General features: G+C 45.0%; 1 protein-coding gene across 8 annotated transcripts in view; it reads right to left on the bottom strand.

Moving 5' to 3' along the window:
• Positions 1–23,020, bottom strand: part of LOC105697607 — a 129,693-nt gene that overhangs the window by 21,903 nt on the left and 84,770 nt on the right. For all 8 annotated transcript variants that reach the window (XM_012421064.1, XM_012421066.1, XM_012421065.1 and 5 more), the window contains 3 exons: positions 13,751–14,186; positions 11,690–11,923; positions 10,709–11,169 (listed from right to left, as the gene is read on the bottom strand). In XM_012421064.1, coding sequence (XP_012276487.1) covers positions 10,709–11,169; positions 11,690–11,923; positions 13,751–14,186 — 1,131 coding nt within the window. The remainder of the gene's footprint in view (positions 1–10,708; positions 11,170–11,689; positions 11,924–13,750; positions 14,187–23,020) is intronic.

The raw sequence follows: 23,020 nt of genomic DNA, 5'->3' as shown, positions 1-23,020 counted from the left end.
AACCTGCAAGACAGAACTTCCAATTATCCGCGACATGTGAAAGAAGACCCGACGTCTTAAAAAATCTTCACGATTTTTTCCCCGTTTTAAATAATTTCTGCACCCTTGTTAATGAAAATTCCGGGCTCCAATTAAGGTCTCCCAAAGTCAGGGGACGTTTCGCGGAGCGTAACTCGAAAGCCTCGGTTTGCGTCGACCTCGAATGTGCATTCATGAGCAATTCGCTTCCTGCTTGGAGCAGCGTCGCCATTGCATAGGATAGTGCCGACACTTAAATGGCGCTATGAAATCAAATATGGAACGGTTATGTGGGATGCTCGTCGGATACTCATGCATGAGAATTAAATGGTATGCGAAATCGCAGAATCTATTCGTTCGATGGAAAGTGAGAAAATTTCTTCGCGACGTTTCGCCCTCGAAAGAATAATTTAATTAAATTAAGAGATTCGGATTACGTGTAATCGAATATCGTCTGCGATACCCTGTACAATCATTAATGCAGAGGTTTCGGCATGCCGGTTTGTTCGACGAAACTTTAATACTTCGACGTAATTCTTGGTAGAAGAAGGGTCTACTTTAGAACACCCGGGTAACTCTGGAACCACGAGCCGCGAACTTTGCTCGTCGTTGCGGTTCCGTTGCAAACAGAAGGAACGAGATTACGTTTCCCGTTTCGAGGCTCGGATTCACGGATGGATAAAAGCCCGGTGCAAGTGGAACGACAGTGGGGAAGTAATTTAAAGAAGAATAAGTAGATCCCCGCGAGAAATCCTTTGAGACTTTGCGCGCCGATGTGCTTCGTTCTCCTTTTCTTCCCCGAGATCCTGCTTTCCTCTTTTCCTTCCCCGGCGAGATATACCTCGCGTCCTCCAACGCGGATTTCAAGAACGATATGTTCCTCTGATAGCGTTACATCGTTCATAACTATAAGGTCGAATTGTGTATACATTAGCCAGGGGGGTGCAAATTGATAATGGCGATTACCACGAGTTTGATCTATTTTTCATTTCAGATTTAAAGTCTCGATAAAGGCTTGATAATACAGGTTGGGATTCCGACATCCGGAAACAGTCCACGGTTTGCTCCTAATGCATTTTTTATCTTCACACCTCTTTCCCTTGTGAAGCGAACCCGAGGAAACTCTGACGAGCGGAGGGTTCGTCGAGGGAGGGAAAAATTGTTTCCCTCCCAAGCAGTAAAACCACGTAAAACCTCCCGACGAAGTGAACGACTCCGTTCTCCGCGAGTTCTAATTTCTCTTTTTATTCCCCTTGAAATCTGCGCCTTTACGACTCATTTAGTGCCATAGAGCAAGTCAATAAATATGCGCAAACGGTTCATAAACCTTAAATAGTTGAAGAATAATAAGAGACTCCCAATCCCCCTGCGAGACTGCCACTACTGTTGGTAGACTTTCGCGCCAAGTACATTTCCACTCGAGAGCGCGACCGAGTTTCTAAACTTCTCACATTTGCATTTCTCCTCGAACATTACATTGGAAAGCACCGCGTTTAACGGCTCATCGTATACAAAATTAAAACTTTTTCCAACCTTCACATAGACATACTTTCTTATATAATACAATACCCCTTCCAGAGTTTCCAATTTTCTCGACAAAAGGTAAAAACAAAAAATCAATAAAGGATACGCAAATAAGGAGAGAGTTACCTGCAGGAGAAGCATTAGTTAAAGAAAAACTGATCGACGAGCCAGGGAGCTCACAGCCCCTGTAGAGCAGAACCTTGAGTCGTTAGGAGTTCGGAAGCCAGAACAGAGAGTCTCAGGGGGTGTTTCGAAGGGGCCGGTTAACGGCGAAGGGACGTTATATTCCGATAGCAGAGGTGTACCACCAACCGACTATAAATTATCCGAGCCCCGCTCGCCGGATTTCCGGTGGCTTCCCGTTCCATCGGCGGTGTTCGGCCCGATAACAAAACCTGAGCGGAATAACTTCCGCGTCTCTAAACGGGCGGCGGTCAGTTAGAAAGTCGGGCCCTCGCTAAATTAACGAAGCAGAAATCGCCGTCGAAGCCAATCGCGGTAGTCGGCTCCGTTAAACGGGGGAAAATGCCGAGAAAGAAGAGCCTTTGCTCGGATTTACGGCTCTCCAAGTCTGCGAGCAAAATCCGGAATTCGGGCTGACGACGATGGCCTGGGATCATCAGGACTCGTTTGATTGCAAATGGCGGCCGGGTTCAATTACCCGTTCGTGAGACCCCTCGTTATATCTCTTCGTCCGTTCCCCTATTATCATGCACGTAGCCTCCACCGATCCCGCCCTTTCTTTGTTTCCTCGTGGAATTATTAGACCAACTATCCTGCCCCGGACGTATAGGAATCCGGAGATTTCCTCATTTGAATATCACCATCGGGCCTGGTCGTACCTGGTCTGGTCGTGGCCGAGCAGATTTTAGATTCGTAAGCTATTGGCTCGACGAGATGTAGGACCGCGAAGTACAGAGACATTCGAGAGCTTTGGTGAAAATGTTTTTGGCGCGAGGCGCAGGTGGAGTTTGGCTCCTCTCAGGAGGAACCACGTGCGAAGATTACGAGGTTTTCAAATCATGAAATGGACGGTATAGGAGCATCCCAACTGCCTGGATTTAATTTACTCCTACTTTAAAATACCCATATAATGTTTGAAGTAAGTTTTCCGAAATCCTGAAGTACAATGGGACTCTTGGAATCCCACCAGAAGTGTTATTCTGATAAAAAAGTATCACGAATGAAGCGCTTACCTATGATTTCGGGATTCTTCGAGATGTATCCAACAATAAGGCTATCTACGGACGAGCCTGGAGCATGGAATCAGTTTCTAAACCCGAAGGATATATTTAATCCTTTGAACCGCTTCTTCAGCTTCTACGAAAACGGGGTCGCCAGGGATAAAATAAACCCGGGAATAAAATGGCGCCGGTTCTGGCGGATATTTTCGGCTCTCGAGATCCGAAGGACCTCGCAGTATGTCGGACTCTCACGGATGATCCTTGTCGAGGAACCTCCGTTTTCTTAAGGGTGAGGATATCTTGGGAAGACACGGCAATAAAAGGCTCCTCGAGAGGGTGAAACCTGCCAAGAGACACATCGATCATCGAGAGGGTCGCAACCTTCGAGATCGGTCCTCCCCACTTACGAATCCATTAGCTCGGTTGGTCGACATTTTCTTGCACTTCGTCGCCGTTCGACGTCTCGGAAAGGACCAGGACGACTTTCGCAACCGGGACGGAGGAAATGGCTCCGCCCGAAGGACCGGACTTTTTCCCGCGATCGGATCCATTAATCTTGATTACTCCTCGGGAGGAATTCCGCGACCTTACTCACGGAACGAATGGTCGGAAAACTTCCGTTCTGAATATTCATCCCGAAGATATAAACGACCCATGGTAATCGTCTCGATTACCTTAAGTCGTGGTCCAAAGAATCGCTGACGAATTAGCCGAAATTAGAACCGGCCCCGATAAATAAATATTTTATTATTTTACTAAATCCCGCGATAAGCTGAAGTACCATTAACCGAAAGGAAACCTTTCTTGCTCCAATAAAGTTAATGCGAGGAAGAAATGAAATTACATTTATTTCATAGGCCAATTGAAAATGATTTTACTTTCATTTTGGTCATTAACGAAGTTATGAGGTATTGGGTAAGGATGGTATTTGGAAAACTGTTGTATTTTGATAGTCCGTGTCCTGCTGTTAGTAAAAAATCGGAAATGAGGGGAAATGATGCAGCAGCGGTTACTCACAGAAATTTCGTTGCTTTAGTAGGTCGCGATGAATTTTGCTTGCGAATCTCCGGCGGGGAGCAATCCGTCATGGAGCTCGTGCAGGAGCCTCGAGAGGGAAGGAATAACCATGTTCCGTCGAAAGAATAAACTTTTTTCCCAGGATCGGGTCCATTAATCCCGATCACGCGAGAACTCCGTCGGAGAAAAATCGCACGGACCGACTTTTTTTCAGGCCGTGAGGGATCGGAAGACGGGAAATTCTGATTCCGGATCGTGCTTTGAGGAACATAAATCACACACCTGAGCCAGGTAACTTTAGAAGGAGGAGCTTGATTTATTGTCGGAAGAAGGGAGCACAAAGGAGCGAGGCGCATCATTTTTGCAGCGATGAAGCGACCCCTCCTTCAAAGATTACAATGACGACGACGAAGAGTTTTTCGACAATTCCTAATTCTCTTGAAAAACTCTCAAAACTCGTGCTCTTTTTCGAAAACGCCGAAGCATTTACCACAACTCTACTTCAAATGGCCATTTAATTCTTATCATAATTTCTTGAATATTTAAAAAAAAAAAAGGAAAACGGGTGTAGGCATTTCTGTCGAGAATGCGGAGGAATTTCCTTTGGTTCAGAGGGTCGTTTTTGCAAGAAAAGTCTGAGAAATGAAAAAGCTGATAGTGCGGCAAAATTGGCCTCCGCGTCCCACACGCGAGCGTAATATCGCTGTCTGCCTCGGAGGTGTTACCCTTATGGCAGAAAGATGTATAATGTATTTACCCGGTATATTCATGTGTAACACGTGCATATCCATGATATGCTAATGGATATAGTATCGGTATGCATGCAACATATAAGGTGCCACGGTATTCGTCTCGATTCAGGTACATTTCGTGCGTTAGAGGGATTCGTTGACACGACAATGAATACGAAATGCATATTCTGTCCGTATGAAAGTGTCGCTGCTGCATCTAAAATGCATGCATGTACGGCATGCTCGAGCGTACCCAAGAAAAAATAAACGTTTAATGCTTGCCGAGATATTAATGCGTTTGCAGTGACATTACTGGTCACGTTAAATCCACAAATATTGGACAGAAATACCGATATGTAATAAATATACAGTGCATAAATTTAAAGGAAGTTACCCGCGAAGGAAAAGATTTTATCACAAGGAATGGGAAAGAAGTTACCCGATAAGGTAGTCAGAGGCCGATATTACACCCTTAATTGTCGTGAAATAATTAAGAAGCGATCTCTCCATTATGCCACACCGAGAACGGAAATAATTTCCCGAGGTTTGGTCTAACTTCAAGAAGCGTTTCATCCGGATGCAGAATTAACCCTAAACCCAGGGAAAGCTTAAGTTCCCGATAGTGGGACGTGATACGAAGACGCCAAATGGAAGGTTTAAAGTCGGCAAAGTGGATGCAAGATGAGTCGAAAGGCTAAGCCTCGCGATGACACTTTCGCGAGACACCCCGAGGCCTAAGGCTAGAATCGCGATGTCTAGGTGTCGGTTAAAGAGGAGCTTTGCCGAAATGCCGGTAATTATTTACCTCCAACCAGTCTCTCGAAAGCAGGGCTCAAGAGCTTGAAGAGAATCTCGCGATTCAAGCAGCTTTCAAGCGCCTCAAAGCCCGGTCAAAGAACTCACGCCTGGCACCTGCTATTCATATCCAAATATTTTTAACTGCTCGCTCAAACGGCTTAAAAGCACTTAAAACAAAGGAAAATTAATAAACTGATTAATACATTTTGTCTGCAGATGGATTCAAGTTAAGCTTCGCTTTTCGACGAAGAAATGGAATCATCGGTCGTGAAGATATTGTCAGCCGGATGAAGAACTTGAAGAAGCAGCTTTATGGTATTTTTTTTTTTTAGAAATGAAATAGGGAGATAAGTAGACGAACGCGTGACATGAAATGGGGTTCTGCTTTATGAGCTTACACGGCTGGTCGAATGAGGGAAGAATCGAAGAATCTGATTTCGCCCCCTTTCTGATACCGTTTCGGTACACTTCTCTCGATTAAGTGCGTCGAGAGACGACCGGGAACCCTGTGGATGCTCCTCAGGGCAAGAACGAGCAATGGCGAGGACGAAAGCGGTCGTCGACGAGGGACAATGGGCTGCAGAAGTACGTATGGGACGTGTGGAGAAGTGGCCTACTTCGGAATGAGGAGAGCTCTGCGCCGAGCTTGACGATCAATAGCGCATTCTTGACTTAGAAAACTTACGATGTCAGCGTGGAGAAGCCCATTTCTACCCCCTCGAGGGAACCGAAGAGGGTGTCGAGTCCCGGAAAGATCGGAGCTAAGAATCGTTGATCCGCTCCTGCGATTCCGACGTACCCCAGGATACATTGGATTCCCCGTTTTCGATTATGTTCATTGTCAATCTGGATCGGTATCTAGGGAATTAGGAAGAAGACTGGGATTTCTTATCATATTCTTTGGATGGCTTCTCTAGAAAGGTGCTGACGCGACTGCTCATTTCCTGCTTAAGACGTTTTTTAGGCGCGGTACCAGCTCCTCTTCAAGGTAGTCCTCTACACTTAAGCATTAACACTGGGAAATTGCTGATCTTCATCTTTAATTACACTCGTAGTCAATTTTGATCGACATACAAGGAGCTGAAAAAGAGTGGTATCCGCGGATTTCTTTTGCACCTTTAGGCGCTACGTGGAAAGGTGCTCTCATGCCTGTATAAAGTACTAGTGCCAAAACTATTTTTGGCTTTTATTATCCGTTTTTTTAGAACTCCTATCCGGGACTGTTTTTAACTGACACCTCGTTATAAAAAACAGGCAGTTGCAGAGTGCCCAAAAAATGGACCAACCTAGAAGTGTCATCCGAAGTGACGGATTCGCCGGTGGAAACACCATCACCGCTCTTCGTGTTGAAAAATATTCCCCTAGAGGCCCAAATGTTTTTCGACAATATTTCTCGTTATAACAGGGATTCTCGGGCGCATCTTTTTCCTGGTGGCCTTTTACGGAAATCGAGCACTTCGGGTTCTGCACGGCAGGATTAATGCAGCGCCGTGTACCTTTTGAAGATGTACGCTGAAGTATACTTCACTTTACATGCCACGGAGGATGTCGTGATCCTACCTGTGATAGCTGACGATATTACGTACACGGACCAACGTCATCTCCACCCACCTGACCCTGTCCTCGGAGGAACATCCAGAAAACAAGGTCAGACACAAAGCAGAGATGCCTCGGCTGCGGCACAATGGTCCACAAAGGGCTGCCAATGCTCGGCTTTCTCCGGGAAACTTCCAAGGAGGAATGTCAAAGTAATAACCGCGAGTAATTTCGCTGCACCCTAGTGCTTCGGAATATCCGATTGCCATTAATTATCACAGCAAATGCGAAGAAAGTATTGATGAAAAAAGCCTATTAGCACCATTAGCCATTTTCAGTAATTTAAAAAAATTCAATAATCTACAAAATTTCTAAACAACGTTAATAAAACATTGAGCAAATACCAAGTCTTAAATCACGGTTTTGACTTTGTGCCCTCCTTCGATTTAAATATTTAACCTGGGTCTTCGTGGAAGCGTTTGACGTTTCAATTGAAGGGCACTTTACAGGAGCTTCAGGGTGCCACTTTTACAGGTTTTTAAACAAACTTGGTAAGTACATTGAACCTTTTCATGGAAGATCTTATTCCGGAAAATAAGTTGGGAATATACTTCGTCTCTGTTTTATTGGTCGGGACGGTTTAAAGTCCTCTTAGGTGGAGTCTGCAAGGATCCTCCTCTTGGCATGTAGGACGTACAAGGGCTCACCTACGTGATATAAATGTCCTGCAAGACCTGCATAGGTACCATATAGCGTGCATGTGCTTCTAAGTCAGCATTACACGGTATCTATGTACGTCGGGGGAACATTTTGCCGGAATTGTAAGATCGCAGTGTCGTATACACGTGTACTCGTGAGACGCATTAATTTCATGTGATTTCGATAGATGTAGGTATTTAATATCGGGTCCTCGATTGCGGCAATAAATTTACATACTTTGGGCAATGTCGATAAGGGTGTTGTACTTTCCACGAAACGAGATCTTTAGGGGTTGCCTTGGACGAAAACTTTTCAACATGCATTATCTGTGCCTCGATAAATCCACGGTAAGCCTCCTGTGTCAGTAACGCTGATATCTACTTCTTCATCTACTTCCTATGTACGTCCCGGAGATATCTACGGTTTTCTTTTTCTTCCTTTTCTGTACTACCGTTCCTCGTACCCGAAACTGCCCAAAGTTTGACTTTCGACCCCTTCCCCCTCCACAATTTTGCGAAACTTCAATAGAAGTTAATAGGCAATGCATCCCGAAGTGTCGTAATGACTTTGAAACCTTGAAGACTTTGAAGAAGAGGGTGTACCATATTAAACTTCGTTCATAACGGACTAGGTTTCTTCTAGGGGATATACAGAAATCTAAGTAAGAATATTTGATTAACCATTCCCCGATAATTTCAACTTTTCATACATCAAACAAACCCACTGTACCCGCGTAGCCGTATCGAAAATTCTGGGAAAATTCCGAGAATATTAATTTCGGAAATCGGCGAGAAACTGGAACGTCGGTAAATTCGTACGGTGGAACGTCCACCTTTAAACCCCCTCGGGGGTCTTTTTTACCAAAGTCTCATTTTTTTTTTCTTCGTTATATGTGCGATAATACCGTGAAATGAGTTCTGTATTCCGTGAATTGCGAGGCACCCAAAACGAAAGGTCAAAGACGAGGGTTTGCATAAAAAGACTTATTAATTCGCTACGCTCGTGCTCTTTGGGAATGAAACAGAAGCTCATCGCGTAGAACAGCATTGCGGCTGCAATTAATAGCGAGTTCTTGTAGACTAATATGCCGTGCAGGTTGCATGCAATCCGCACTCCGCGTTCGTGATGCAACTATCGACACGCAACCGTCACGCAACGAGGAACGACTCGGCTATTGCTTCCAAGATTTACCGTAAAGTAAAGCTCAGCTGCGAATTGGCTGCTTTCTTTCTTACCTCTTACGCGTATGTTCGCGAATGAAGACGAGGACAACGGTAAAAATCTAATTGGACTTTGCCGAGCACAAGTGCAGGCGTAATCGCGGGTGCGGCAAAGAGGAGCCGCAAGAGCACGTTTGCACACATCGGAGATGCACTCCGGAGGATTCGGTGTTAATTCTATCACTCTGAATGGAGAAAAGTGGAAATTATTCCCCGGTAGCGCCTCGTGTCGTGTTCTGGGTACTTATTGTTTCGCCCATAAATTTCCAGGAATTACGGAAAATTGTAATTAATGAATAATTTACTGGGAAATGGGTACCGCAATCTTCCAGAGAGTGAGGCATCATTTCGCGTGATTTTTTTTCCCTTTTAAAAAATCCGCACGGGCTTGGGCCCCGAGTCAATAGCTTTTACATCCCCTGAAATTGCTAACTGAGAATATATTAACTGACGATTCAATAGATTGCGTCTCACTTGAAACGTTGAAAATCTGAAATCCGAAGGCAACTGGGATTCTGCTATTTTTAATAAAAATTCAGAGAAAAAGAGTGTATTTTACTTTAAATCCCCGCTGGAATTTTAAAGAGCGTCCTGGCCAAAATATTGGCAAATGTTTGTATAGAAGTTGTTTATCCCGAACGAGACATTTCCGATACGAGGCTCCGATGTTAGCCGAGGCTCTTAATTCCCGTATCCGTTGCACTTTTATGCAGGGGAACACCAGCGTTAGGTGTGATCTTTGCATGCATTTCGTTAGGTGATAACCTTCGGCAATCTTGAAATAATGAAGAGGACTTTCCGTGGTTGCGGCATCCCCTGAAACATTTATCTGCACCGCCGAAAGGTAATCCTGCAAGCGGGGTGCATCGTGGATGCACACGTTACGCTGCCCTCGTGTTTCCCCCGATTTGCATAGAGCGCTTTTCCCAGCTCCAACGAGTAATAATGTCTCTTGGATTTACATAATAATGACTATTTCATTATTTTTAATACACGGCCCATCTTTATAGTTATATCCAAACTAATGCTTAATTGCCCTATCCGAATGCGAGGCAATAATTAAGGTGATTTTAAATGCCCATTTAATGATCGTTCAAGCGTCGTTATTTTGCATTTTCCTCTCATAGTTAAACTACCATGTTAAAATATCATTTTTCTAGCAGGATGAGTTTTAGTAGTAATAACGAGATGCCTTTGAAGGAACGCAAATAACGTGCGCCTTGAGGTGCGTAAACTAAGGCAACGACGAGTTCGCTGAGCAAAATCGGTGGACGTCATGCAGATGAAAAGCTGGAAGCTGCTTGACAGTAAGAACCGCTCGTTACACGGCAGAACGTAGGGCAGGGAGCAAGAAGGTAAGTATAAGATAAATGGCGGCCGTACAGCCTCCGCAGATAGGACGCGGATCGTTTTACTCTTTTTGCCGAATCCTGGCGAACGGTCCTTCCTGGCCAGATCCAGCTTCCCTTAAGGAGGAGCTCTGGAGGACGTTAAGGCTCGTTGGGTTAACGATCTATAAAGTCTCATAGTCCAGGACCCCCCGTGACAATGGGGGCGATTGTGCCTCGGGATTTTTCCCGTCTTTAGACGTCTCATTTAGGGCAGGACGAGGGAGCGCGATATGACTCCTGGTATAAGACCTAGGTCAGGGACTGATGCATGGACGTGGCTTAAAAAGAGACTTTTGAATGGTGCTTCTAGTTACGAAGTAGCTATTCTTCAGGGTGGTCTTCTTGGGATAACGAAGAGGACCACGTAAGATCCCTCAAGTGGTTCTTTAAGAGACTCCTAATTCTCAGTCATATTGAGATGATCTTGAGTCCTTGAATCTAGATCACCTACTTGCTTCCTTAGATCCAGGGTTACCGATCTTCCTCATCCATTCTCTCCATGCACATCAAGTTATTCATGTAATCGTTTAAAATAACCAGGCATGCTATCCCTGACACTTTCGGAAATCTCCCTAGACCCATGAACTCACCAGGGGTGATGTTGGGGAACGGCTGTCCCGGCAACGACGGAGGATGTTCGTCTTCGGGGGAGCGTTCCGAGGCGTATCCTTGATCCTGTGGTTCGCCACCTCCGAGTTTGCTCAGCTTCAGATCGAGACACTTATTTAGTTGGCGGTGCTTCACTAGCTCGCAGTCGGGCTTGTGGACCAGCTTCAGCAGCAGGTCTTCGTCGATGTCGTTGACGTTGCACTGCTGGTGGAAGTTGGTCTCCAGGACCTTAGTGTTGCCCTTGGCATTCGGGTTTCTCTTCGGCAAGGTGCCGACCAGGTCCAGGTCAGAGCTACGTCGACATCTCTCGTCCACCGACTGACAACGCGAGTACTTCTTGCTCGAATTGCTGTCCAATGTGGCGGTGTTTTGATTCCTGGTGACTAGGTCGAAGTTGCCGTGCTTGCATCTGACTAGATCGAGGTCGCTGCTCTGCTGGTACCTGAGGACGAGGAGTCGAGTTAAGTTATACCGAGACCCGGGGGCAGGTGCTGGTTCAGCGAAGATACACGAGTTTGCTGAAGTTGAGCCGAGGGAACGGATGATACGGTGAGTAAAAGAGTGTCCGCCCGTAAAAAGGTTGAGCTCTTCGGGGTATGCACGGGTCTAAGGGCACTTCCTCGCCCACCAATAAAAGGGGGTTACCTCGCTTATTCAACGAGTTTAACGAATTTTTACGCCCATAAATATTCCCCCGGTCTGGAGTTTCTCCGGTGTTTCGAGAAGTGGGGAAATTGCGCGGAGGAAACTGGGGCTTAAATTTTTACGCTATCAGCTGGAACGTTCGGGGTATGGGCGAGTGTTGTTCCCGGGTGAGTACATTTACCGCGTGGGAAATTAGGGAAAATAATCTTAAAAATTCTCGAGGTCTACTTACGCGTCTCTTTTCAGTGGAGCGATGGTAGGGAAGGAACGAAAAGTGACCCCGAAGTATAGTAATTCGCAAAATAATTCCCACTTACCTCCAAGGGTCTTGGTCGTCGAAGTCATCCTGGGATCTGTGCTTGACGAGGTCCAGAGCACCCGTTGGTCCATCATCCGAAAAGTGCACGCCAAGGGACCGCTTTTTGTGGGGCAAAGTTCCACCAAGACTCCCGCCGATCGTGTCTTGTATCACGTTGTTGTTTTCTCCAGGGTCTTCGTCCATCCCATCCTTGTCGTCCAGGTGATTGGGCAAGGATCCGCACAGTTTGTACCTACGGAATAGTAATCGACATTGATTTTTTAACCCGGGAAATGATATCTCTGTGAACGGTTTAATCAATAATCGAGTGACCGTTCGCCAAACAATAAGCCACTATTTAGTGGATTCATAAATTAATAAATTCCCGGCGAGGTTCGAGCAATTTTTTCACGTCTTTTTACGGTATTGTTCAACTCGGGGGGCAGGGTGCCTGCTTCAAATGGACCAGCTTGTACGGTATTTAATCCCATTGTCGTGTTCTCAGGTCGGTTCTCGGTTCGGACGTCTCGTCAGAGAGAAATCGCCTCGCTGAATATGAGGCTTTTTGCAGTCGAACAAAAGCGGTACAAGACGTCTGTCCTGCGTCTGGGGCCGTTGTTTCCGACGAGACACGAGCACTTACTCAAATGATATCAGAGAAAAAGAGGGTAGTTCGGGGGTAGGAAAGCGTAAAAGAAAGGGGGAACCAGCGACTTTTAATACCCATTTTTCTCGTTTGAGTCTGCCTCCTCGTTCTCTCTTTGAAATATAATAAAAAGGAAATAAAATGAAAAAGGGAGAAGTTGAGTTACCTAATGCCATCCAGGCCAGCTTTCAGATCTGTGACAGTTTTATCAAAAGTATTTTCCTTCCTCCGGGGAAATTATTAAAAAGAATTTTTTTCCTTTTTTTTTTCGTCTAAGAGACGCAGTTTTCCGTCTCTCGACTTGCTCTCTTCGGGTTCGAAGGTGGCGACCCCACTAGAGAATATGGTTGTCGGCATCAAAGCTCGGTTAAAAGCTCGGACGTATAAATGCGTGCCCCAAATGTCGAGTTCAATCTCGACGAGGACAAAACTGGGGGAGAGACAGAGAAAGGTAGACAATGGGGCTACGTTTCCTGCCGTTCTCCTGTGTCGCTTGAAAGCGACAAATTCGTACAGTAACTACTCAGACAGGCGGACGAGCGACGAGAGGGACAACGCTTTAGTGTCTCTCGTTGAATCCTGTCCACACATGTACACACTCTTCCAACTTTTCGAATTTGAACTCCACTCCGCAGGACACTGCAATTCGATTAACCCAGGATTTTCGTCAATTTTTTCCTGAGGGAGATACATTTGCATCCCTCTGCTATCATTCCCGTTTCTCCCCTACGTACGTCTCCATCAACGTTTCCGAGTCGTTTCAAAAAAATATCCTTTTTTTCTAATTTTTTAAATGTATTTTCCCTACTTCATTGCTTAACACTTTTGCGTAACATTTTTCTCAACTTTTCACGTAGAATTCGTATTGTCGACGGTATCCACGGGGACGAAACGCGTCATGTACGTCCTCGCTGATTATTGCTTGTCCGATTAGAGAAAAAGAACTAAAAGATGTTCGAATTGAAAGAGTAAAAGTGTCCGTCCGCGATTAAAAAGAAAATAATAAAATTCGAAAAGCTTTGAAAACAGATAAAATGCCGCCTTTTCGAAATTTACCACAACTATTCACATAGTCACTTTCAAAAGTGATTCCCACCTCTGAAAGTTCTTATTCGACAATTCTAAATACGTATTATTTAGAAAGCAATGACATATAGACTCTGCCTCAGGCAGCGCTCTAAAAAATGCAAGGGTATTTAAAAACATTATTCCTTCCAACGACTTGCCTATTCTACGTAAATGGTATTCGGTTAGGTCGAAGATTCAACCGCGCTAATGTTCTTTTCCTAGTTTTCTTCATTTTTGGAAGAATTCCCAGTCCTCGAGTTTCCAGCCGGGCAAGTTTAATCCATTAAATTTCCAATAAAATAGGGCTCGCGCCCGCAAGTTAGAGGGGAGAATTTCAAGGACCTCGGGAGACCTCGCGGGACTGACCTTTCCTTCTGCGAGCTGGAACACGGGACCAGGATCTTCCCGACGGTGTTCAATTTCCCCTTGGGATCACAGAGGTTTCCGGAAGACTGGGTCCTGCGACCTGTCAGTCCTTTGCCGTTGTGTCTACTGAGATTGGAACCCATGTCCTCCTCGGGCCGGGCTTCGGCGTCCTCGATCAGGATGCTCTCGTTCACACCATGGTGCGGCCTGTTCTCCTTATTCGGGGAGCTGAAGTACTTGCTGATGTCTTTGGCATTGACTCTGCAGGCGGCCGGAGGAGCCGGGGCCGGAGGACGAAGACGCTTCGTCCCGGCCACTGCTTGAAGCTGTGGACGACGAAATCGAGGACTGGTCGAGTCGTTGGCAACCAGGACTCGCTGGACCGTCCAGTTATCGTGGACACCTGCAGCTGGCCCCACGGCCACTGCTTCTTTACCTGCAACGGAAAGGACTCTGGTCACATCCTGGACTCGTAACATGCAGAAATGAAATGTCCTCCATCATTTGGTCGACAACATTTGGTTAAGGTGAAGTGAAACACGTCGAGGAACTTGATCGACGTCGATAAAGAAGATTTTTCTAAATGCCTACGTTGCCGGCGTTCGTTTTTATATTGACAACTGTATCGAATTATATTGGGTATTGTACCAAATGGCATACTCCACCTGTCGTTTTCGTAAGAAATCCTCTGGATTCGTGCTTTCTGAGGCCCTAATTGACTGCAGAGGGACCCCCTGCGCCGTCTGTGATTTTCAGGTAAATTAAATTTTCACTCCGAGACCTCGTATTCCCATCGTTTTAGTATAGAAGCGTATACAACACTTTTTTTGCCTTTATCCCGTTCAAATGCGAGTTTATCGATTACCAGAGTGTTCTAAATTGTCGTAAAATTGTCCTGACCCTTTCGATTCTCATATCAGAGCCTTCGATAATTGTATATGATCGAAATATGAGAGCTCGACGCCATTTTGGTTCTGGTCTGGGCTGAGTTAAAACATTTTTTTAAAAAATCCAAATTTTGAATGCGTCAGGACAATTTTTAGATGATCAGGAGTGATGTGAAGTTTCGGATAGTTTGGTCTAATACCCTTAAAAAAAAGTGTTGTATTCAAATCGACTGATTGAAGGGGGTTTCACTTCACCTTAATTTCAGAAAACGTCTTGGTGGGATGAACCGAATTTCAGTTCCCTTGACCGAACTCGTTTGCGCCAGTCAATTAAAGAGTTTTGGTTAAGTCGTTTCGTCAACGTCAGAAGATATTTTAATCAACACCCCAAATATTTCGGTTAATTGTACCGAATTATTTTAATATTTGGGCTGGTTGACTACAACAGTTGACGTAATCAATCACAAGTTTTCAACCAAAGAATTTTATCTCCTCACCCTAATCTATGCTTGTCCATGTAATAACCATATTCTGCGGTTGAACCGACAAAAATTGTATCGGTTTAACGAAATATTTTTCGGTGGGTACATATACCTCAGAGGCAATGGAACGATTTTTTTATTTTGTTTTTGGGCTCGACTCTGTATCGTTGACGATTTTCCTGCACATCTTGATTAAGAGACCCGAGCACGATATTCCATTTCAGATGGATAAGGCGTGGCCGGTAATCTTTGCTGTAAAACGTTTAACTGTACATCTAGGTCAATATCTAACCGCCCGAGTTGTACTTCCTCCTCCGTTTTGTCGATATTTTCCGAATTCTGAATTGCAAAATTCGTACCTCATGAAATTCCATGTGCTGGACTGATTTCCTCATTTAAGGCAGATCTGTTCTATCCCGAGTTGGAATTCAAGATATATTTTGAACCTGCGTGATCTAAGATCTCATTTGGTCCTATTTAATTGTTTAAGCTCTTTTTTCGACCTTGTATGTTCTACTTAATACGGGTTAAGACTTACTTTAGGCCTAGAAGTAGAAGAAATGGAGATATCTGCCACTTTCAAGGTTTTAAGTAGGATCTCAATTGTATGCAAGTTACCTTTCTTTATAAACCCATTTAAGGTGACGTGAAAGTGGCGTCAAATAGGTCTCGTTTGTGAAACTTTTCTTAGAACTCGGTGTACCGACTCGCTTGAAACATTACAATGTGAATGTGGCTATAAGGAAATTTAAAAAAAATTTCTTTATGGTCATTTAAAAAATTTGATATAGAAAATGAAATTCCATGGGGGTCAGGACGTTCCTTCAAGCCTCCGTATTAACATTGTACAGTTTGAAACGATTCGGTACACCTAGTTCGGAGAAAAGTTTCATGAACTATTGATATCTCAGATGCCAGTTTAACGTCCCCTTAAGTCTTACAATCAGAGGTTCTAAGTAGGATCAGAATTTCGAGTCGAGTATCTTTGATCGATGCAGCTGCGGCACTCACTCTCCGAGAAAGTAATTCTTACAAATTTTGTAGAAAACGGGACACGAACGAGGATTTTAACGGAAAGCAGGAAATCTCCTCCCAATTCCGCCATTCGCGGGTACCATTGACGACTGTATCGCGGGTTAACGGTGCCATTTTATAAATCTCCCCGAAATTCCCGGTTCATTGGGTTTGCCTTATCGCCCTCCAAAATGACCCGTGGTTAACCAAACCCGGTTAACCAAAACAGGCCACCAATTACAGACGTCGCAATCGTAACGGAACTGCAGCGAACAGCATGTAGCGAGGCCGGGGGCGAAGCTTTCAAGCAAATGTATCGCCGCGTTCGGTGCGGAACAGGTTGTCAATGGTCCGTGTCTACGGACCTGCACCTGACTGGGGGAACTCGTAATCGACGAACTGCACCCGCAGGAAAACGTTTGCGACTGCATCGCCGTGCCGCAAATCATAATGCGTAATTACGGTTAATATTCCCTCGTTACGATAACGGGGGAAAATGAACGACAACGCGCAAATAGGAATGACAATAAATTTTCCACCGAGGCCCGGCAGGTGCAGCTGCATCGGATCTAAATTTGAGGGGAATAAAGTCAGGGCGAGAACTTAGGGAATTTCTTTGGAGCCGCGTTTTATCGCTTAAACGGAAATTGAGACATTTGGACCCAAGTCGTCATACCCTAAGTCTTCACCTTGCATATTCAATCTGGCAGTTTATCACAATTCCACCTAAGTAGTTGCATTTAAGGGGATGTGAAAGCGGCATCCGAAAGCTCAATCGTTCAGAAAACTTTTCTACGAACTGGGTGTCTCAAATCGTTTCGTACTTTAATACGTGAACATGGAGAACCTAAGGTAGGTCCTGAAACTCGGGAAATTTAATTTCTTATAAANTCATACTTTAAAACGTGGATATGGAGACCCTAAGGTAGGTCCTCAAACTCGCGAGATTTCATTTTTTATAAATTATTTTTAAAACACCTATAAACTAATTTGAAAAGAATTGATATTTCGTGAGTTTCAGGACCTTCCTTGTAGTCTCGCTATTCACGTTGTTAGGTTTCAAGCTATTCGGTTAATTGCGTTAGGAGAAAAGTTTTATAAACAAAACCTCTTCGACGCCACTTTCACATCGCCTTAATAATTGTCGGAAAGAAAAGAAACAAATGTGAGTTTGGTTCACTTGAAGAGAGATGCGTTTGTGATGTGGTGACGATCAAAATGATCCAATTTCGGTTTAAACGTTATTGTTGGTCGCCAGTTGGTAAGAGAAATATTTCCTTTCTCCCGTGATGAAGTTACGCCTCTACGTCGGTTCGTGGTGATCGCGGTAATCAATGCGTACTTGGTGCATACCCGAAGAGCATCAATGCGCAATCAATATACGTCGGGGCATAGCGTATTTGCAGAAGAAGGGCATGTGCAAGTAATAGATATCTGCGAGAACGTGTTCGCCGAGCCATGTGCACTGCATATGGAGTGGATACTTGGGAAACAATGCACGCATAAGAGCGTTACGTGCAAACATTCGGGAATGTGCAATCGGCAGGGGATAAATAATATCCGGGACGACGTTAAACGTCTCTCTGGAGAAATTCCTGTCCTCGTTGTCCCCATTTTATCGTTATTAAAAACAACACTCCTAAGACGAATCCCTATCCCCCTCTTATGATTACATCTCCCACAAATCGTAATAATTCATAAATGTCACATCGGTACAATTCACTCGCTTCCTCCCCAATGCCTCACAATGAAAATTTCTAAATTCTACTAAAAAAAAAAAAAAACAAAGAATTTAATGGATTTTTAATCTGGCTTATCAATGTACCTTATCCAATGTACCGAAATATTCAATTTTTCCAATATTTAGAGAAGTTCTTGAAATTTTTGTAACAGCTAACCCTTGTGGATCATCGCGTTCTTTCGATCACGCCTGGTTCTTTATCAATTATCGGTGGGATTGAGTGATCAGAGTGAAATACCAGATCGGAAATGTCGTTATGCAGCGGCGAGAGCGCAGTTGCATCGGTACGTGCCGGTTTGGCAGTAAAACGAAATGAAAAGGAGGAGGGCAGCTCGCGGCTCGAAACCGGCTGGCCGACGCGAGGCGACATTTGGCGATATTATGTCTGCACCATAACCCTGGATTCATGGTGTCACGCGAGAGGACTCGGATATCAATATGCCCTCACGCACGCGGCGCGTTACGCAACTGTATTAAACGCGAGTCGGCCGTAAAGACGGGTGCGCGTGCGCATGCGTGCGAGTGCGTGCGCCGCTCGTATTACCTTCCTCGTTGCGACTGCGTCCAACGAGTCATTCAACCAAGGAGGCTGACTGGTTTGCATTTTGCATCTTGTATTTTGCATCTTGCATCTTGCATCTTGCATCTTACATCTTGCATCATGCATCTTGCATCTTATTTTGCATCTTGAATTTTGCATTTTGTATCTTGCATCTTGTATTTTGTACCCTGCGTTTTCAAAATGCATTCTGCATTTTACTTTCTATATCTTGCGTTTTGCATTTTGCATCCTTTACCGTACAATTTGCAGATGTGATTTGCATTTAGCGTTCTATATCCTGCGTCTTGCAATTGCGCTTTGCACTTCGCGTCCTATATCCTGCATTTTGCAAATGCACTTTGCATTTTCCGTTCTATATCTTGCGTTTTGCATTTTGCATCCTGTGCCGTACGATTTGCAGATGTGCATCGCAATTAGCGTACTATATCCTGCGTTTTGCAAATACGCTTCATATACTAAGTTCCGTACATATATCCTGCATTTTGCATAAGGGCAACAGCATTGTGTATTCTGCGACTTGCAAATGCGTTCTGCACATTAAAATATGAATCTTGTATCTTGTTTATCACTCGCGTCCTGAATTTCGCGTTTGGCAAGAGTGCTTCGAATTTTCCGGCTTGCAAATCTGCTTTTTGCCGTCTGCGTCCTGCGTCCTGGGACGCGATTCCCGAGTTCATGCGAATTTTTCCTTGCATGCCAACAGATTCCCATGAAAAATGTTGTATTGTTGCAAAGTCGCGTAATCGGTCAACGTATCAAAGTCAGATCCGAAACAGTCAATTTCGCAAAAGTTGATCGTGCGAACTCGAGAATCGAGTTCCTGCATTGTGCAAATTGCATTTAGCCTTTGACAAGGATACTTCGTACTTTTTATGTCGCAAATGTGCTTCGCACGCTGTGCGCTGCACTTCGAGTTTCGCGAATGCGTTCTAGATTTCGCGTCTTGCAAATGCATTTTGCAAACTTATTTCGCGTTTCGCAGTTAGCGTCCTGCAGACGCGTTTTGCGTTCCGCGAGGGTGTCTCGCGATTGGCGTGCGCTCGCCGTTTCGCATTCGGTGTTTCGAATTTCGCGTCTCTTGCGTTGCCAATCCGAGGCTTGTTACAGGGCAATACGTAAACGTATCGACGGTGCAATTGCACGGGGTCGATTAGTCACAATGCCAGTCGAAGGAGTCGTTTGCTCTCTCGACGTTGCGTACGAGGAGGCTCGACCAATTTTCTAATTAAACCGGTCGTTCGGTCGCCCGATGCTTATGTGCTGTGAAATTAGGGGAATGTTTCGGGCCCGGGTGAATACTGTGTAATTGAACGGTATTTCTTTCCTCGGCCCGATGCAGGACGGTTTAATTGCTCCCGAGTTTCGCCCGGTTTTTATTTATCGGTGGGTGTAATTACTTTCGCGGTTGATTTCGTGTTTTTAATTTCCCCCCTCCTTCCCCGTTCTCTTTCGAGCCTCAGAGAGCAGGTGTGACGTGCGGGAAATATGAAAGTGAAATAATCGACTCATCGAAATGCTCCTTTCGGGGCGAAAAATAAAGACGTTCCAAAAGGGGGAGCCCAATTTTTCGGAGCGCGACCCGTTTCTCCCGAAAAAAAAAGGAAAAAAGGAGACGAACGAGGACCGAATAAATGTAGCAAGTCGGGAATAAAAAAAGTGGCCCTTTCATCCAGTGCCCAGATAGTTTATACATCCGCGGAGTATAAATAATTATTTACGACAAGGCCGTAAAGGGTATTTTCCAGCAGGATGCAGGTGCAAGTGCCGGGCCTGGTAAGTGGTCCTTTTTAACTCCTGCATTTACGCTCAGCCTATTTTCAGTCCCTCATTTCTTTTTCTCCACGGTGTACTTTACTCCATAAAATTACTTCCAGGTATTAAAAAGGAAGCAGCTAATCTTCCTTAGATTTTTCATCTTATCGTCCTCCAAAAATTCTCAGCCTCCTGAGACGTCCGAACGGATAAATGGATCGCTTCGCGTCCTCGAATTCTGACCTGGGTCAACGCCGCGCAATCTTCGGGATGATCTCGACTCATCTCGAGCTGGTCCAGACCGGAGACTGTTCAATGGAAGCTCGAATTATTGAATAAAACGAGGAGGGGGGCACTTCTCACGCCACTTGCACCGCATCTTCGGAATTATCCAGCATCCGGAAGGCCAAGGTCGAGCGTCTCGTCGGCGCTCGATAGAGCCCCGGTAGCTTTCTTCGTGGACGCAGGCCGTATCTTTATGGGGGGCGTTTCAACCAGCTCTAGCTTGGCGTTTGTAGGTCAGCTACTAAAACTGCGAATGTTCGAAGCTATAAAACCGTCGGATAAGATCTAGCATGAGAATGGAAGGTTGCAGAGGCCCCCCCGGGAGTCGTCGGGAGCTCGAGACAAAATGTAAACGCGGCCTGGAGCATCCTCGAAGAAGAAGCCCCCGTGGAAAAATCGTTCCCGATTTTCCGTCTCTTCAAAGCCATTCCTGGAAAAATATTTGCGTCCCGCGACCCCTTTCACAATTTCACCGCGTTTTTCGCGATTTCTCGTGATTTTTTTTTATGACATTCAGGAACCTACCACCCCGGTATATTTTACTGGCCATTTTAAGAACCTTCTCTAACTCACATTTATTATTATTATTTTAAATTCATCGTCAGTACAAATCGTATCGTTCCCTTCAAGTAGGCCGTTTGGAACCCGAAGACACCTGTGAATCATCCGGATGGTCGTCATCGAGGTATGATGGATGTCCAGGAAAAAGTGGGTTATTGGCGTTTGCGATAAGACAAGGAATAATCGCGTCGACGCGTCCATAAGTGGTTCCGATCTATCCTCCAGCCTTTAAAGTCCATTGATTTCATTCGATAGACCGTCTCACCAAACCGCTACTTCGAAGCGATCGAGACTGACAATTGTAGATAACGTATAAGCCGGAAATTCGCGAATTCGTGGCTCGGTCCTCGCCCGGAATCACTGAAACTCGTCCGAATAAGATGCATTAACCAGCTAATGTGTCCGAGAGTCGTGATAGATTTTCTAGGCAAAGGTCGAAGTCGCAGATAGCCTATCATCTCGTCTAGTTGCGCGGAATCTGGACTAATTAATCGGACGACTAATCGTTAAAAGATTCAACAGTCCCTGACGTTTTTATTATTAACGCGACAATTTTATTCCCCTTCGTCCGGCCGAAACAAATCGATCGACTATCGCGAGTGCTCGAGCCATTCCACTGGACATCAAACAGGCCGAAGTGTTGATAACAGATAGCAGATGTGGATCGGCCCATGAAACGGGAGCTGCATCTACCGGGGTCTCGCTAATCGAGTCTGATGCAGCATTTGTCCATTGAGAACTGTCCCGGGGAAATCCATTAATCTGCCAATTAACCCGCGGCCCGTTGTAGATTTATTAAGTGCAGCTCCAAGTCGGGAATAAGCTACAGCCCCGACTAATTAAGCAATACACCGCCTCGATTACTTAGTCGCATTACTCACCGCGCGGATGGGGAATTGTTTAATAATAATTCCGGCGAGCCGGTTACATTGCTTCTTGCATATCTGCCTGACAGGCGGCCTAATTTTCGGGGAGCATTCACGCTGACAGCCCTATCGCGATACAATGGACGTCGTTTATCTCCGATTATGGATATTGTGCATTAATGGGCAGGGTTGGGCATCAGGAGGATCCGGCTTGATAATTCCACCTGGCGGGATTTCCTGCGAAGAGGCACCGGAAGAAAAAGGGAAAAAAAAGGAAATTGCATGAAACGAAGTCGAATGGGGCTGAACGGTACTTACAGCTTTTACTTCAGTGCAGAGAATTATTTGATAATAACTCTTGTAAGCCGATTATATGAATTTTTATTAATGGAACTGACCGGGCCTCTGACATCCGAGCTGCATTCTCGCTGACAGCTCTTTCACGATACAATGGACGTCGTTTATCTCCGATTATGGATATTGTGCATTAGTGGTCAGGATTGAGCACGAGCATAATCCGACTTGATAGTTTGCACCTGGCAGGATTTCCCGAGATGCACCGAAAAGAATTGCGTTAAACGCAGTTGGATCGATTATATAGATCTTTATTTGCGGAACTGACATGTGCTCCAATTTTCAGGGTGCATTCAAGGTGATATCACCCCATCGCGATATCTCGATTAATCTCGGATTATAAATATTGTATCATTAACAGGAAGGATTGCGTCAATGATTCCACCTGACGCGATTTTGAAGGTCGAATGTGTACTAAAAAAAAAAAAAATAAATAAATAAAAATGGCATCGAACGGAGTTAGATGGGGTTGAACTTCATGCTTTTACTCGAGCACGAATTCGCGTTGAAACGTTTGTTTTGTGGCAGTTTCGGAGTTTGATGCATTGGCTGGACCCAAACTCGCGTGAAAGTTCGAGGGACTCGATGCTTATTGTTATAGGAACCTGTTGATCGACGAGTTCGATCCGTTCGATACGTTATCGGATGGAGAAGGCAATGGGGATTTGAATATGCCGCCGGTGGATAAGGGGGATTTAAATTCTTAGGAAATATAGCGCAGGTGTAAAGGTGATTTATGATCGAAAGGATACCGACTACTTGAGTC

This window comes from Orussus abietinus, unplaced genomic scaffold (genome assembly GCF_000612105.2).
Source record: "Orussus abietinus isolate OABI.00-Male unplaced genomic scaffold, Oabi_2.0 scaffold21, whole genome shotgun sequence".
Classification (NCBI taxonomy): domain Eukaryota; kingdom Metazoa; phylum Arthropoda; class Insecta; order Hymenoptera; family Orussidae; genus Orussus; species Orussus abietinus.
The sequence above is the reverse complement of the archived record's forward strand: the minus strand, read 5'-3'. Positions and strand labels throughout refer to the sequence as shown.